At 39.0% G+C, this 16064-nt stretch overlaps 1 protein-coding gene across 8 annotated transcripts in view; it reads right to left on the reverse strand.

Annotated features, from left to right (window-relative positions):
* Cask (calcium/calmodulin dependent serine protein kinase) overlaps window positions 1-16064 on the reverse strand; it is a 328910-nt gene that overhangs the window by 196162 nt on the left and 116684 nt on the right. For all 8 annotated transcript variants that reach the window (XM_027433199.2, XM_027433197.2, XM_027433195.2 and 5 more), the window contains exon 3: window positions 233-338. In XM_027433199.2, the coding sequence (XP_027289000.1) occupies window positions 233-338 (106 nt within the window). The remainder of the gene's footprint in view (window positions 1-232; window positions 339-16064) is intronic.

Genomic DNA, 16064 nt, shown 5'->3' on the forward strand with positions numbered 1-16064 from the left:
TGCCCAGCTTGTGTTTCTTTCCCACTTGTAACCTTAAATGAGAAAATCCTTTTTTTTTTTTTTTTTTTTTTTTTTTTTTTTTTTTTTTTTTTTTTTTTTTTTTACCTGGGACTTCAGGTCTCTTGAAACAGATGAGTCCATGGCTGTTGCTAAACTTGAAAAGAAAGGTGTTAAGATTTTCTACAACCAGCATCACTTAAAACTCTACTGGAGAAATAAAATGTACACTCACAATTCAAAAACCATGTAAAGCATTCCATCTGAACTATATGTCTCCAATAACTCTACAATGTGTGGATGTTTCAGCATATGACAGATACTGGCTTCCCGCTTTAGATCTGCAAAATAAACATACAACAAACTTCATTAGGTAGGAACAAAAGACAATTAGAGTGAAGGGTGAATGAATGAATGGATATGATCTATGGTAACATGACTACTTCTCTGACTAAAGAGATGAAATCCCCCGTTTTAAACTAAGCTTATCCTCTTACCCTTTCAAGACTATGGCAATACACCTTTTTATACTTTTTGTCAGCTTCCATGTAACTATTGGAGGAAGCTCCTACTAACACATGTTTTCATTTCTTAGAGCAAAGAAATACCTTGTCCCAAAGTAAAATAAGTACATGCATATTTCCCATAAACTCTTATAGTCACCTTTCTGCCTCCAAATTTATAGCCTTTCCTTGATCTGCTGATAAGTAAGACAATTTATGCTTTTGAATTTTACCTTTGCTTTAGTTTTCCTTAAGTCAGATAAGAATAAACTGTAGCATTTACAGACATATCATAGAAGTTATGTGAAATACGAAAAGAAGTAGTACAGCTTACACAGAGTCAAAGTTACAATTAATTGGTTTTTGCAAGGATGGGAATGGAATTCAGGGCCTTGTATATTACAAGTAGGCACTCTGCTGCTGAATTACACCCCTAGCCTTGGAAACATTTTTTTTTAATACCATCTATAAAATATGTTGGGTAACTCAGGATCTTTTAAGTACTTTGCAATGTTATTCTGAAGAACAAACAGATAATGCAGGTAGTACCTTCTGGGCATCATGATACATGCCTGTACTCCTAGCACTTGGGAGGTAGAAGTAGCAGGATCAGATGGTGAGTTTAAGGCCAATATGGACTACATGAGACAGTATCTCATAACAACAACAACAAACAGGCCTTATTTGGAAAACAAAATTAATATGAACATCCTCACACTAAGTTTGGGTAGGGGCATTCCACTACTATTAGTGCTATACCTGTTTGGTGATGTATAAAATACCATGTGGTGTTTTTATATTTGAATGTAGAGGGGAGACAAGAAAGTAAGAACCAAGGACAGACTACACAATACCATAGATAACAGGATCTCTTTTCTGGTTTATTAATTCAACTTAGTCTTGTCAACAAGAGCAATGGGCTGCAGGTAGAAGCTTACAAAAGCTACTCACATACAGGCAAAATAGATAAAAGAAGTCACTACAGAATAGACCCCATCAGAAAAGGAGGGATCAATAATACAATGTTAAGGAAGTCAGGGGTATAGAGGAAATAAAGGTACATATAGGTGGAGAAGACTGGAATCTGAGAAAAGGTCATGAATATTCTGAGCTGGTAAAATTCCAAAGAGAGGTCAGTTAGTGTATGGAACTAGTGATGCCTTGAGTGAATGTGTGCTATTGACACAGGCACGGTCACAACAAGGACCCCAATGCCTTAAACCCATGGGAAACGGCAACACTTGCCCTGGCTCTGGCATAGGTAAATGACAGCTTTCCGTCTGGGTCCAAATGTGAATGTGACAGTATATGCAGAAAATATAGCTTTCTTTCCCCCCACCATGTTTACAGCCTGATGACTGTTCCCCTACAGCTCTTGCTATGATTTGCTAAGCATGCCTCCTTGATTCAGCTGCATACCAGAAACCCTGCCTTGACGGGCATTGGTGGTGCGAGACTTTAATCCCAGCACTCGGGGAGGCAGAGGCAGAGGATCTCTGTGAGTTGGAGGCCAGCCTGGTCTACAAGAGCTAGTTCCAGGACAGCCTCCAAAGCCACAGACAAACCCTGTCTCGAAAAACCAATTTGGCTATAAGTAAGAACCACGCTGAGCTTGGGGGTGGAGGAGTACTGTAGCTTCTCCATCCAAGAGGACAGACCACCTGATCCCATCTTTTCTCGTGCCTACCATTTCTTCATTCCCTTGTTGCCCCTAGGCAGGGTCTTGGAACTCAAGCCATGAAAGGATGTGGCAGGTCAGGGATGAGCTTAGTATACAAGAGACGGCTATTTAATGCTAGATTAAAATTGATCATTTCTCTCGTTGAGTTGAGCACTCCAACCATTCTGTGTGGCAGGTACATTCCTGATGAGGAAGCTCACTCAGGCTTGGAAACATGTTCATGATCACACAGATATATAGCTATCCCAAGAGCGAACTTTGAACCCCGGCTCCAAACTCAGCAATATTTCCATTAAGTTGTGTTATGGGTGTGAGTGTGATCACAGTTGAAGAATCTGGCAAAAAAAAAAAAAAAAGCAAAAGAAATGGCTGGACCAAAGCAGGTTTTGCTTGTTTGATCACTGGGGTTGTGAAAGAAACCCTGTGTGTGGCTGTGAGTCACACTGCATTGATAAGAAGCCCACAGAATCTGGAGTGAGAAACTGGGTGTGATGTCAGCCTTTGTCCTTGCCACCTGCACACCAAGTACCAACTTCTACAAAGGGCTTCCTTTTAGCGACCTAAATGAGAATGGGGTTGGTTAATGCAGTACCTTCAGAGGCTACTAATTGACTTCACAGGGCAGTGCTAAGATTGCATCAAGAAGCCACACAGGAAAGGACCACGTAGAGCATGTGGGGGAAAGGGCTACAGGGGGCAAATGTGGGTATGCCTGTGTTCAGTGTGAACCTCAAAAGAGAAGATTTGAGGCCCAGGAAAAAATGCCCCTCTGCTCAGAAGCAGTTGGGAAGGCACCGTCGGAGGAGAGAACAAAGCAGCTGCCTGCTTGAGCAGGGAGATGCTAACCATGAGGAAGGTTTTGTTTTGTGTTTTTTGTTTGTTTGTTTTTTGTTTTGATTTTCAAGATAGGGTTTCTCTCTGTAGCTTTGGAGGCTGTCTTGGAACTTGCTCTTGTAGACCAGGCTGGTCTCGAACTCACAGAGATTGCCTGCCTCTGCCTCCCAAGTGCTGGGGTTAAAGGTGTGTGCCACCACCGATTAGCCTGAGGTAAGTTCTTAACAATCGTGTTGTAGGGTCAAACTGAGCCACACATCAATCAGATGCTTGCATGGCTCTCTCCTCTCAAGAATGGTCTGCTTCCCAACTCCAGGGAAAGCTTGAGAATTTTATTACTTCTTTTTATGTTTTCCCTAGCTTCTCATTTTATCAGAAGTCACCCTTTCGTGCTTCTGTTTTCCACATTAGTGACTCCTTCCCATTAGTTTCTGTTCTGATGAAAGGCAATTTTAACTCTGTGCTCTGATACTGGAGTCATAAAGCAAACACATTCAGTGTTTGCCACAATAAAGGCTGGTCTCTTTCCTGCTCTTTTCCATTTTGCCCCTTTCATGTAACTACAACATGCTTCAATTCCTATCACCTTTTGCTACATGACACCTTCGTTACACTGAGAGCTTTTAGTAGAAACAGATCTGCCCCCCCGCCCCGCCCCCGTGCATGGCATGGTGAACAGCTGAACAAGCTCTTGGTCTAGTCTTAATCCCCACCACTCCAAACAAAGACAGAATTTCTGGGGCCCCTGCTTTCCGATAACAAAGTGGGATAAATGTCATTAGATCTGACATTTTGGAGACTAAAATCAGAATGCTGCCAGGATAGCACAAGTCTGACAATATGAAAATAAATTTGAAATGATAGGGACAGCGATGTAAAAGATGCACAATTATTTTCCATGAAATCAAATATCAAGCAGATAGTGCAAATCAAAAAGCATTCTTTAAAAAACAAATATCAAAATAAAAATTTAAATGAAGTAATTCAAAAAGCACAGATACATTCTTTGTGCATTTTAGCTGTCTACTCCCAAAATAGGAAATTCAAAATGGTCATTTTAAAATGTGAACATGACCTAAGGAAATATGCACCCACTGAATGCTATTAAGTCCATGAGGACATAGTGGATTAAAACTACAGTTTGCCTACATATTGACTCATGAGCAAAGGAAGGAAGAACTGGAAAGTAGATGGTACTACTTTAATGTGCCACTGTCTGAGTGCTCGAAGATACTAGCATGAAAGACACCTGTGAGTAACATGGCTTTAGTGGTGCCACCTCTGCCTTGAGTGACTACTTTGTTCACCGTCCACCTCTCCTTACTCCCCCTCCTCTCTTCCCATCATACTTCATTTTATAATTTCCTACGGAAAAAAAACTGAAAGATATGTTCAATCCTCTATTTCTCTATTTAGTGCCCTAACAATTAACTATGTAACCATATTTAATCAACTCATTTCCTTTTTTCTTTTCCTTCTTTCTATTTATTCATTGTCTTTCACATCATGCATCTCCATCCCATTCATTGAACTCATTTCCTTTTAAAAGAGGCACTAATGATATTTAATTTTATAGCTCAACTCAGTAACGTATTAAAATGAAATCAACATGCTGTATAATCTTAAAATTACTATTAATTTCCTAAGAAGTTTGGTCTGTCCAAGAGCAATAAAGCGAGTTCGGAACTAGGACTGGCTTATCAGTCTCTTAAATAAGGAATAGCTAGGGAATCTGTTTCAGTAATAAGTTTAAAAACAGCTTTGCTGAAAAATATCTTCGTTATTCATTTTACTTCCACTTAGTAGAGTTCTTTCATAAAAATTGGGTACCACTTAGCGCTACAACTCTGCAGTAAACTTATTCAACAATGGGTAAAAGCTAGGTTTGGTATTTATGAATATGATTGAAGAAAGAACAATTTCAAAAATGTTTAGCTTTCAAATAGCAATCTGAATCGTATCTGAACTTAAATGCCTACATTTAAGAGTTTGCCCAGGAACATTCAATGAAGATTAGATCAGCTATTTCAATAATATCATATTCAAACCAATATACTAAAGGTATTATTTCAACACATATTTAAAATTTTAAAAAATGTTAGCTTTGTGCTCTTTGAGATCTGGTATGTGTCTTTTTGATAACAGGAGTCTATTTTTTTATTTAAATTTAAAAAATCTTATTTTACATATCAATCCCAGTTCCCTCTCTCTCCCATCCTCCCATATCCCCCACCAACCCCCATCCCACCTCCCATCTGCTCCCTAGGGAGGGTGAGACCTTCCATGGGGGAAATCAAGAAGTCTGTCACATCATTTGGGACAGGGCCTAGGCCCTCCCCTGTGTTTCTAGGCTGAGAGAGCATCCCTCCATGTGGGATGGGCTCCCAAAGTCCATTCATATACTAGAATAAATACTGATCCACTACCAGAGGCCCCATAGATTGCCCAGGCCTCCTAACTGACACCTAAATTCAGGGGGCCTGGTTCGGTCCTATGCTGGTTTCCCAGCTGTTAGTCTGGGGACTATGAGCTCCCCCTTGCTCAGGTCAGCTGTTTCAGTGGGTTTCCTCAGCCTGGTCTTGACCCCTTTGCTCATCACTCCTCCCTCTCTACGATTGGATTCCAGGAGTTTGGTTCAGTGCTTAGCTGTGGGTGTCTGCTTCTGCTTCCATCAGCTACTGGGTGAAGGCTCTAGGATGGCATATAAGGTAGTCATCAATTTCATTATCGGGAAAGGGCATTTAAGGTAGCCTCTCCACTGTTGCTTAGATTGTTAGTTGGGGTCAACCTTGTAGATCTCTGGATATTTTCCTAGTGCCAGATCAGTATGTGTCTTACACTTACAGTCTCTATAAAATTAGTCTAGTCACAATTTAAGTGTTTAACAGCAACATGTGAATAGTGGCTACAAATTAGAAAGTTACTGGTCTAGATAAGTTCATTTGCTTTCTTCTTTATTACATTTATTTATTTAACTGTATGCTCATGTGCTCATGTGTGACAAAGTCATATGTGGCAATTAGAGGACAAAGTGTGGAAGTCAGGTCTCTTCCTCTAGTGTGTGTGTGTGTGTGTGTGTGTGTGTGTGTGTGTGTGTGTGTGTGTGTGTGTGTGTATGTGTGTGTGTGTCCTCATTTTACAGAGAAAGAAACTGAGGTCCTGGGTTCAATGATATAAGCTGTTGGAAAAATCATATAACTGGTCAGTAGAGGACAAGACTAATGACAAAAACCCAATGCTCAAGATATTACACCATAATGGCTTGCAGGACTGTGTAGTTTACCTATGTCCCAAGGTCCAACTGGCGAATGGTGCCAGTATGGTAATGCAGGCTTGGCTGTGTAGCTAGCAAGGATGTTAGACACTCAGCTTCTTCCTGCTACACTGTCACCACAGAGGGCCAGAAGCCAGACACTGACTTCCTGACAAAACACACAGAAATATTCTCATCCATTTCTAAATAATGGCTAACTTATATTACTAAGGGCTGACTCAAGCTCCAAACTCAAACAGAATATCCTAATGTTGTCCTAGAAATAATTAAGACCAGTAGTAATGTGTTTATTTGAACAAATGTTAATAACAAAATAAGTAAATGAAAATCAGTACTGACAATATTTTTCCTTGTTGTCATAAAAGTAATGACCACATGATATTTTAAGAAAGAAATCTAAGCAGAACCTTGGAGAAGTTACAGTAGTAAAGTCATTTTCTGCTGCTGAGTTTCACCTTTATATAATAACCAATATGAAGGCTAAAGTACAGGTCAGGTTTGTTTTAATAAGGCTATTTTTCTGTAAATCAAATATGACCTTCTCTCATTCCTTCCTTCCTTCCTTCCTTTTTTCCTTCCTTCCTTTCCTTCTGTACTTCTTCCCCAAGACAGGGTTTCTCTATAGCCCTGGCTGTCCTGGAACTAGCTCTGTAGACCAGGCTGGCCTTGAACTCACAGAGATCTGCCTGTCTCTGCCTCCTGAGTGCTGGAATTAAAGATGTGTAATACCACCATGGCTAAGAAAGACCTTTTTAACAAGTGACGACCAAAGGCTCAGACAGATCCATACAAACATTTTGCTTAACTGCAAACTCATTACTTCTTTGATCTTTCACACATTTTACTACAAATCTTATTATCTGTTTTCACATACTGGTAGAGTTCTGTGCATTTTCTAATTTCTTTGTGTTCTTGTCCACCTTTTAAACCTATAAGCTAAAATCTCAACTGTACTTCGAATGAAGAAAAGGAATTGGAAGTGATGGACTAAAAGGGTTTTCCTTTGTTTCTTAACTAGACAAAAATGTGCATTAATTAGAAATTAATTTCAACTGAATTGACTATTTCAAAATAAATGAGATTTTGATAATGTATATCTCAAGTTTTGATTCTGGTAAGTGAAACAAACACATTAAAACACACTGCCCTGTTTAACATTAAATTTAAAATAAAGCCAATACTATATGTAAAAATACCAATCAACTATAAAATGAAGCCAATTACTGTGTGACAACTACTTGTCTTTCATTATGATGAGTTGGTAAATAACTGCCTAAAATGTCACTTAATTTCTTCGTATTTAAGTTATAAAAATGTCAGGTCATTGCTAATTCATGTTTAACTTCTAAAAATCATTGATCTTACTAGCTAGATATTAATAAATGTTCCAAGTGAAAAATTCAAAGCTCTTTATTAATATTAATCTCCAGAGATATTAAAGTGTCTTTTAAAGAGAAGTATTTGCTTAAAAAGCTATTTGTGGTTAAGAGTCAACATTAGATTAAAAAGAAACCAAATTATTTGTCTCAGAAAATATAGCTCTCAGTCTTTTTATGCATGGAATTACTCAACCATAAATATGGTGGAAGTCTGTTTGGAGATGCAACTAATAAAACAGATGTTAATCAGACAGCCAAAAAGAGAAGAACTGAAATCCAAACCAAATTAAGTTTCAGTGTTTCATTTTCTCAAATATATGAATGACTATTGAGAGTATATTTTATGCATGATAGTAACTAAATACAATGTTCCTAATGTCTCTAATAGGTACAGTTCTTTGCTTGTTTTTCTTTTGTGGAGGTATAAACCAAAAAGGCAAAGATTAGGGCATTTTACGACAAAAACCAGATGCCTGTTTCAACATGGTATTCTCCACTTTATAAAAGGAAACTGGAGAAACCCTAGTTTATGTTTCAATTACCTCTCAATATTAAAGTCTTAAAAAGCATCATACATTTTGGGAGATGGGTGTGCTTTGTAAGACAATGAAATGTATACATTTGTTAAAGTTTGTTGAACTACAGACGGAGAAGGGCTTTTGTACAATTGGATAATTGTACAAAAATTATCCAATAAAGTTTAAACAGCAAAAGAAAATGTTATTACAATAACAATTCAACTAATTTATCAAAGTAACAAATATTAGGTACATACCTAGTGCATAATATTTCCTGATTATGTTATCTAGATTTATTTTTTATTTTTATTTATTTATTGATAGCTGGGGATCTCCCAAAGGACACACAGTAAGACATTTCCTTACTATTTACATCTCTTTACCACACCTTTCTCCATGAAGGAGCCACTGAAAAAAATACAGCCAGTAAGGCCAATAATTTCCCCAGAAAACAACCTGTGATTTATTTTAACATACAAATAAGCAAATAACCAAGATCAGGAATCCCTATGGTACAGTGAAATTATTACCAAGGTTTTTAGTTATATAGATTTCTCCATCTAGTCATAAAATCCTTTTGTCAACAATATCTCATAGAATAACATAAAAGGTGTGCATAGCAGTTTACACCTGGAATCCCAGGAAATCGAGTCCCAGGCAGATGGACTGCTAGGCATGGGCTACAGAGTGAAACTGTCTCAAAAAGAACTATGAAACAAATGTGTATCAAAAAGTATCAATATCTAACATTTATTGTGGAAAACACCAATGTAAAGAATAAGATAATTGTTTTAATAAATACTATAAAATCAGGGATAGAGATAATACTTGCAGACTTACACATACAAGCACCAAATTATTTGTGTGTTTTATTTTGTTAGTCTACTGACAAAACTCAAAGTATATTATCAAGAGAAGCTTGCTAACAGGTGTGTGCAGGTAAATAGTCAACCATTTAGTCTTAACTTTTTAAACCAGTCACAAAGTTTTGAAAAACATTAGTAAATTTTTAGTTCAAAGAAGAATTGCCCAAAAGTTACTGGAAAGTGGCAAAAAGATGTTTTATACATAATGAAACTCTGACCCAAGGGAACAGCCTTCTGGAAGGTCTCTGTTTTCCCAGTGTTCTAATAACTCTTAGGTACGCGTTATATTGTCCTGTCCTTGTAACAAATCTTTTATTTCATCTTTTTTTAAAAAATAAGGAAGTATCAAAACAGGAAGGTTCTTGTATAGTACTCAAAATGTAGTAGCTATCTAAATATGCAATTCAAAATTTATTTGGAGTCAGAGATCATTCAGAAAGTCTGTTGAAGGAGCAGGTGCTCTGTCCCCAAACAGTCTGCAATGACATTTAAAAGAAGCACAGAAGCCACGATGAGTGAGGTCAGGGTCAGGAAGGTAATCGTCTAATCCACCTTCTGGCTCTTCTGAGAGCAATATACAAACCCGGAAATTCAGGCTCTGCCTTGTACACCTGCAATGATCAGTTCTGAGAATAATTTTTTAGGTTTTAAAAAGTACAAGTCATATCATTTCATCTGTTTGCAGCCAAACCTAGCCCTATGCTATGTGAGATGTGAGATAAAGCTGTCATTAACTGTATTTGTCAGTGCTTCGAAAAATTATGAGAAGTTCCCTTGGGGACATTCTATGTGGTTCATTTTGCTGTTTCCCATTTTGATATCAAAATAATATAAAGTATGCACTAATTAGTGCATAAATGTTTACAAAATGAAATAAATAAATTTTAGAGTGTCTGCCAAATAATGACACTAAAGCTCTTCTCTAGTTTTTTTTTGTAGGCAGAATGCCAAAATGTGCATTTCTTACTCCATAAAGAGTGTACATTCATAATCAATCTTTCGTTTTTTTTTTTCTTTGAATAGCTCTTTGCCAGTTCATCAAACTGGGGATGAATAAAACAAAAGTTTCCTTAAGAACTGAGTTTGACCCTATGGAGGGATACTATTGCAGCCCAGATACAGCAAGGAGGGCCTAGGCCCGCCCCCAAATGATATGAAGGACTTTGAAGGTCCCCTGTGGAGGGCCTCACTATCCCTGGGGAGGAGTTAGGGGATGGGATGAGGGGAGTTGGGGAGGAACATGGGAGGATGGGAGGGCGAGGGAATGGGGGGATGGATATATAAATATGAGTGCCTCTAAAATAAAAATTAAAAAATGTTATATTAAAAAAAAAACCCAATGGAGTTTGAGTGGCAGAGGCTTCTCACATCTGATTCACATACAGCTGAGTGGAGCCACAGCAAGGCAGGCTCCTTAGAGCTAGGGAAAACAGACAAATGCAAGGTAGACAGGCCGACCTCAATTCTTCTTCATTTTAAGACTCAGGGCTCACTCAGTAGTAACAAAAGGTAAACAATTACAATAGACACATTATTTAGGTCATACTAGATAACGGCTCATTTCTTATAAAATTTCATACCAGCTTCTTTGGTTTGCTTAGGACTTTTCCTGGCTATAGAACTGAAAGTGCTGTGTCCTGATAAGTTACCCTTAGTCACAGCAAACCAGGCTGGTCATGCTATCCCACAGATGTGGCACGTATCCTTCCAAGTACTAACAGTTTTCGGAAGGTGATTAATGCTATGATAGTATAATAGACTTCTAGTCAAAAGGTCTATTTTAAAATGCTGTCTCCAACAACTGGTAGCTGTATCACCTATAGAGCCTCAATTTCCCCATCTGTAAAATGGGAAGAGGAAGACAAAAACTTCCCCTCAGAATTATGGAGAGGTCTAGAGAGTTTATAAAGCATGTGAAAGCACTTTGTACAGTGCATGACATGGAGTATGGTTCTTTTTCTCTGACCATTTTTTGGTGGAAATCATTCCTTCCTATCTTTACCAAAATCATTTAAACCAACTGAAAACTGAAAGATGGCAATGTGAACACCCATTACCAAGCCTCACGGTGACATAGTTTGATGTCCTCTTTCACAATACTTTTTCATCTATAACTTTTTGGGAAATCATTCATCTAGGCACTTCCTGGAGTTATCCTTACACAACCCACTGCTTCTCCTCCACTTTGTAGTCACGGCTGCCAAAACCTGTCCATTTTATTTCTTCATCACTTGTCAAAACTACCTTCCTCTTACTGCTATTTCCCCAGTTTCAGTCTTCACCAACTCTTGTCTGGATCACAGCAAGGATCATCTAACAGGCTCCTTCACCATCAGTATCTTCTTTTGATTCTACACAATAAAGTGTTCTCATAGTTTAAAGCAGGTATTATCATATTACTCCAAACCCTTCACTGCGCTGTTCCATGCATTAAAATGTTATAATCTTCAGGATGGCTTTGATTTTTACCTCCAACGACTTGACTGCAGTCGACAGACCCATTTAGCAACATAACTGGAATCTAAAGGCTTTTTCCCCTTTTCTCTAAAAGTCCCACATACCTACATTCTATTTCAGCTGTGTTCCCTTTGGCTTCTCTGAGCCACGCTTATGTGCTTTAAAAGGCACCTTCTTTTGAACTTCCATATTGATTCCCATACAAAAGAAAGGGGACTAGTGGGAAGGATTGGTGGAAAACCTGGAAGGTAGGGGAGGGTGAATACGGTCAAAGTTCATGATGTACTTGAACAAAAATGCCTATGAAATGCATTGCAATAAATGCTCTTTTCCCATTTACTACTTTATGCTTCTTTACCCTGATGAAAGCCACTCAGTCACCAAAATCCCATTTACATTTGCCTCACAGTTGTCCCTGATGGTCTTCAGCAGAGGTAGGCACATGCTGTTGTGATGACATAGCAACCTCCGCTTCCCCCTGCATCCCCATGCCTGAAGATCTCATCATTATCAACTTAGCCCATTGCTGGTGATCAAGCTTTCTACCAGTCTTGCTGGAAGGCAGCACCAAGCACCCAGGACCCATTTAACCTATGCCTATTACATATCTTTGACACGCAGAAGTAAGTGTATGCCTCGTCAAAGTATGGTCTGTTAAAAATGAACTAAGCCATCATTGTAACACCCCTTTTAATGTTCACATCTTACTCAGAAAATGAGGCTCTGATAGGCAGGTGCCATGCTCAAATTCACATGGCTAATTTATAACCCTAGTGAAAGATGAGCACAGGTTTTGATTCCCAATCTAGCACTCTGTTATCCCATACTTTCTAAGGAAGATGATGCTAAAAATCATCCAAATTCTGAGGTAATCTCTTCTCAGTGTCATATTGACATTGATTAGACAGACTTTTTAGAGACTGGTCAAGACATACAATTTATATGCAACAAAAGGGTACGGATATTATCCTGGACATTTGATTGCTATGATTGCAAATGGAATACTTTCAAGGTATTACCATTTCAGAATACACCAGCTTTAGGCAAAGTAATGTATGCCTAGCATTTCTATGCCATTGTGTAGTTTATACATTGCATTATTTAATATTATAATATGGTGTCAAGGTTCTTCTCAGAAGAAAACTTAAGACCAAAGGTTTCATGAAAATTTTAACAATTAAAGGTGTTTATATATGTGTTTTTGTTACCTATAGGTTACCTATTCAGGAGTAGTTAGATTAAATAATCACAATTCTGAAGAAAGGGGTTTTTAAAAAGAGTGTATCTGATTTTCCTCCACTAGAGGGAACTAAAAATCATCTATACTCAGCGAGGAATAAAAATATAACTAAGATCTATGTATACAGATAGTATTATCGAGGTGGCTGGTGGAGGCTCTCTTGTCAACAACTGGGTTATTTTCTTGCCCTTTCCAAGAATGAGGTGGGCAGACAGGAAAGAGTTTATGAAGGACCGGTACTTTATTATCACAGGATTAACAGCCAGAAATGAGATCAAACAACTTTAAACTGGAAAAACAGGTCTCTGTGAAACTGCTAAGAATGGAATAGATTTGAACTCTTGGTAGCTGTGGGGCATTAGCCAGGGTTGTTACAGCTATTAAAGTGTTATGACTCTTGCAGGTCTTCGGAGCAGTGGCGGGTCTTGAAGTGTAGAGACACAGGTTTCTGAGGCAGTGGGTCTTGGAAGCTAGAAACAGCCACAGGATTGAGTTCCTGTTAGTTGCAGAAGTCTTGGAGACTGAGGCATTAGTGAGTCCCTCTGTAGCTGTGGATTCAGTTCTTTAGGTTGCCTCACTGAGTTCTCTCTGTTCCCAGCCTGTCTCTGATTGTCTTAAAGGCAGTCTTCCTTTTCTTTTTCCTCAGAAGAACAAGCACCTCAACAAGACTGTTTCTTTAATGCTCATCCACTCAGTTACATTGAGCCACCTGCTTCCGGATTGGCTGAACGTGTGTGCATAAAAAAAGGTGAAAAATGGGACCAATCAGAGAACAGTTGTCCAGCCTGGAGTGGGAGGGAAAGAACACTGATCCCACCAAAAGTATCCAATCGGCTTTCCACCACTACAGAGGTAGGTACACTTCGCTGTCAAAAGGAATCAGAACAGTTTCGGTTGCTTTGTCTTCCAGGTGCCATCCCATTGCTGTAGTCAGGGAGAACATTGTTAGGGCAGCAGTCTGACTGGTGCAGGCGGCAGCCCATTCCTCATTCTGATCCACTCTGTCATCTTTCCTTCGGCCAAGGTTCTTTGCTTTGGTCCCCACTGCTGTTTCATTGATATTTTGGATGGCGACAACAGGGGCTGTCAATTGGCAGTCTACTACCAGCAATTTATTGCCCTCAGGGTTTGAGTATGGGGACTCCTCTTATCCCTATCATTATTGGTCTAGATAAGATAATGCGCAAATGTGATGAGGATTTGCCTTAACTTGTCTATCACAACAATAAACATCAGCTAACTTTTACTGGGTATGTATGAGTCAGGCTCTATTTTAAATGGGTTGACCCACTTAATTCTCACAACTTTAAGAGGCAGACAATACTTATATTAGACAAAGGCAGAGAGCAATTCAGTAAATTACTGACAGAATAAGCTGTAGAACAAAGATTTGAACCTAGGGACTCGTCTGTCTGTCTGTCTGTCTGTCTGTCTGTCTGTCTGTCTGTCTGTCTCTCTCTCTCTCTCTCTCTCTCTCTCTCTGTGTGTGTGTGTGTGTGTGTGTGTGTGTGTGTGTGTGTGTGTGTGTGTGTGTGTGTTTTATTCACATATGTTATGCACAGGTGCATCACCCATGAAGGGACATCATCACCCATGAAGGGACATGTGGATCTCAGAAGTTGACATTGGGAAGTCTTCCTCAATTGCCTTTCCATCTTAGTTTTTGAGAGAGGGTCTCTCAGTGACGCTAGAGCTCACTGTTCTGTTAGATGGCTGGTTAGGGAGACCCAGGTCTCTGCTACTTCCCTGTAGGTGCTGTGGTCACCAGTGCATTCCATAATCTGACTTTTAGGTGGGTGCTGGGGATACAAACTTGCTCATGTTTGCACAGCCAGCACTTTACCCACTGAGCCATCTCCTCACTCCTGAATCTATGTTCTTAATTCCCTGACACAGTGCTTCTTAAATCTCGAACTGATCAGCTTTCAGGAGGAAACTTACAGGTAAGCCATCTCTCTGCATTATTTTTTAAAAAGCTTAATCAAAGTTTAGTAATTACATCCTAAAATCTTTTGAAAAATCTTTGTTTTCTCAGTTCAAGTCACCTGATTAGAATATTGAAAATTACTTTTAATTAAGATTCAAAAATCATTACAGCACAATGACTAGGTGGAGTTCTAGGACAGCTGTCTGAGGAGCTCAGGGAAAACTTGTCACCTGGAGAGACATATAAATCCTCCCATAGTTATCTGAAGGAGATGGTTTCCAAAACCCTACCCCCATACCAAAATCTGTGGCTGTAAAGTACCTTATATAAAACAGTGTAGTATTTGCATGTAACTTATACTTTAGGTCTTCTCTAGATTGCTTATAATACCAATGCAATGTAAGTGTTGTGTAAGTAGTACTTATACTGTATTATTTAGGGAATAATGACAAAGGGTAAAAGTCTCTACTTGCTCAGTACACACACAGTTCTGCCCAAATATTTTCAGCCGATGATTGGGTGAGTCCCTGGATGCACACACTGAAGGTACAGAGGTCTTACTGCATTTAGCTGGTTAGAACCAACAAATACAACCATTTATAGTCTCTGGAGACATATCAAAAGACTTACAACAAACAGAGAAGCGTTTATTCAGTACAATCTAGAGAAACTGGGTAAGAATAATGAAAAGCCTCCACAATCAGAGAGAATGTATAGGGAACTTACTTCCCCAGTGTGTCTTGCAAAAAGAACTGGATTTCAGATTACCTTAAGGTAAAAGGGTAGAGTAGGTGACCAGCAGACAGCATACTGTGGCAAGCCTACAGTGAACGCGTGAAAACAGCCAACGGAGCAGCCAGTCCTCCACCTTCACTTACAGCTAAACTCAGATGATTTAGGAGAAGAAGGTGAGTGGGTATAGTTACCCCTTTCCAAATAGCTCTGAGTTGTAAGACAGCTGCACAGATGGGGTTGGTAGCTGACTGAGAACTGCCATCTTCAGCTTCCTGGGGTAAAAGGTCTATCCCAAGTCCATTCAGCATCTGGTGAATACTGGCAGATGTCATGCTCCCTGGCTTTAGGCTATAGGGTATCTATACCACTTAATATAGAACCAGGAGGGCATCAAGTCATGCTACACTCTCCCCTATGGCACAAAGCCCCTGCTCCTGCCAAAAAAGGAGGATCTGCATGGAATGGCCAATGAGGTGTGAGTTACCAATTCCTTGCCATTATTCAAAATAAATAAAATTAGTCACCACCAGGCCTTAGTGTGTGCTCACATAGGACTACTAGAGAGCCATATAATACAACAAAAATAGAGCACATATTGTTCAATAAATTATGTTTGAACTTTATGAGTAACTGAACTAGTATTTCCATTTAAT

This window comes from Cricetulus griseus, chromosome X, assembly GCF_003668045.3.
Source record: "Cricetulus griseus strain 17A/GY chromosome X, alternate assembly CriGri-PICRH-1.0, whole genome shotgun sequence".
Lineage (NCBI taxonomy): Eukaryota > Metazoa > Chordata > Mammalia > Rodentia > Cricetidae > Cricetulus > Cricetulus griseus.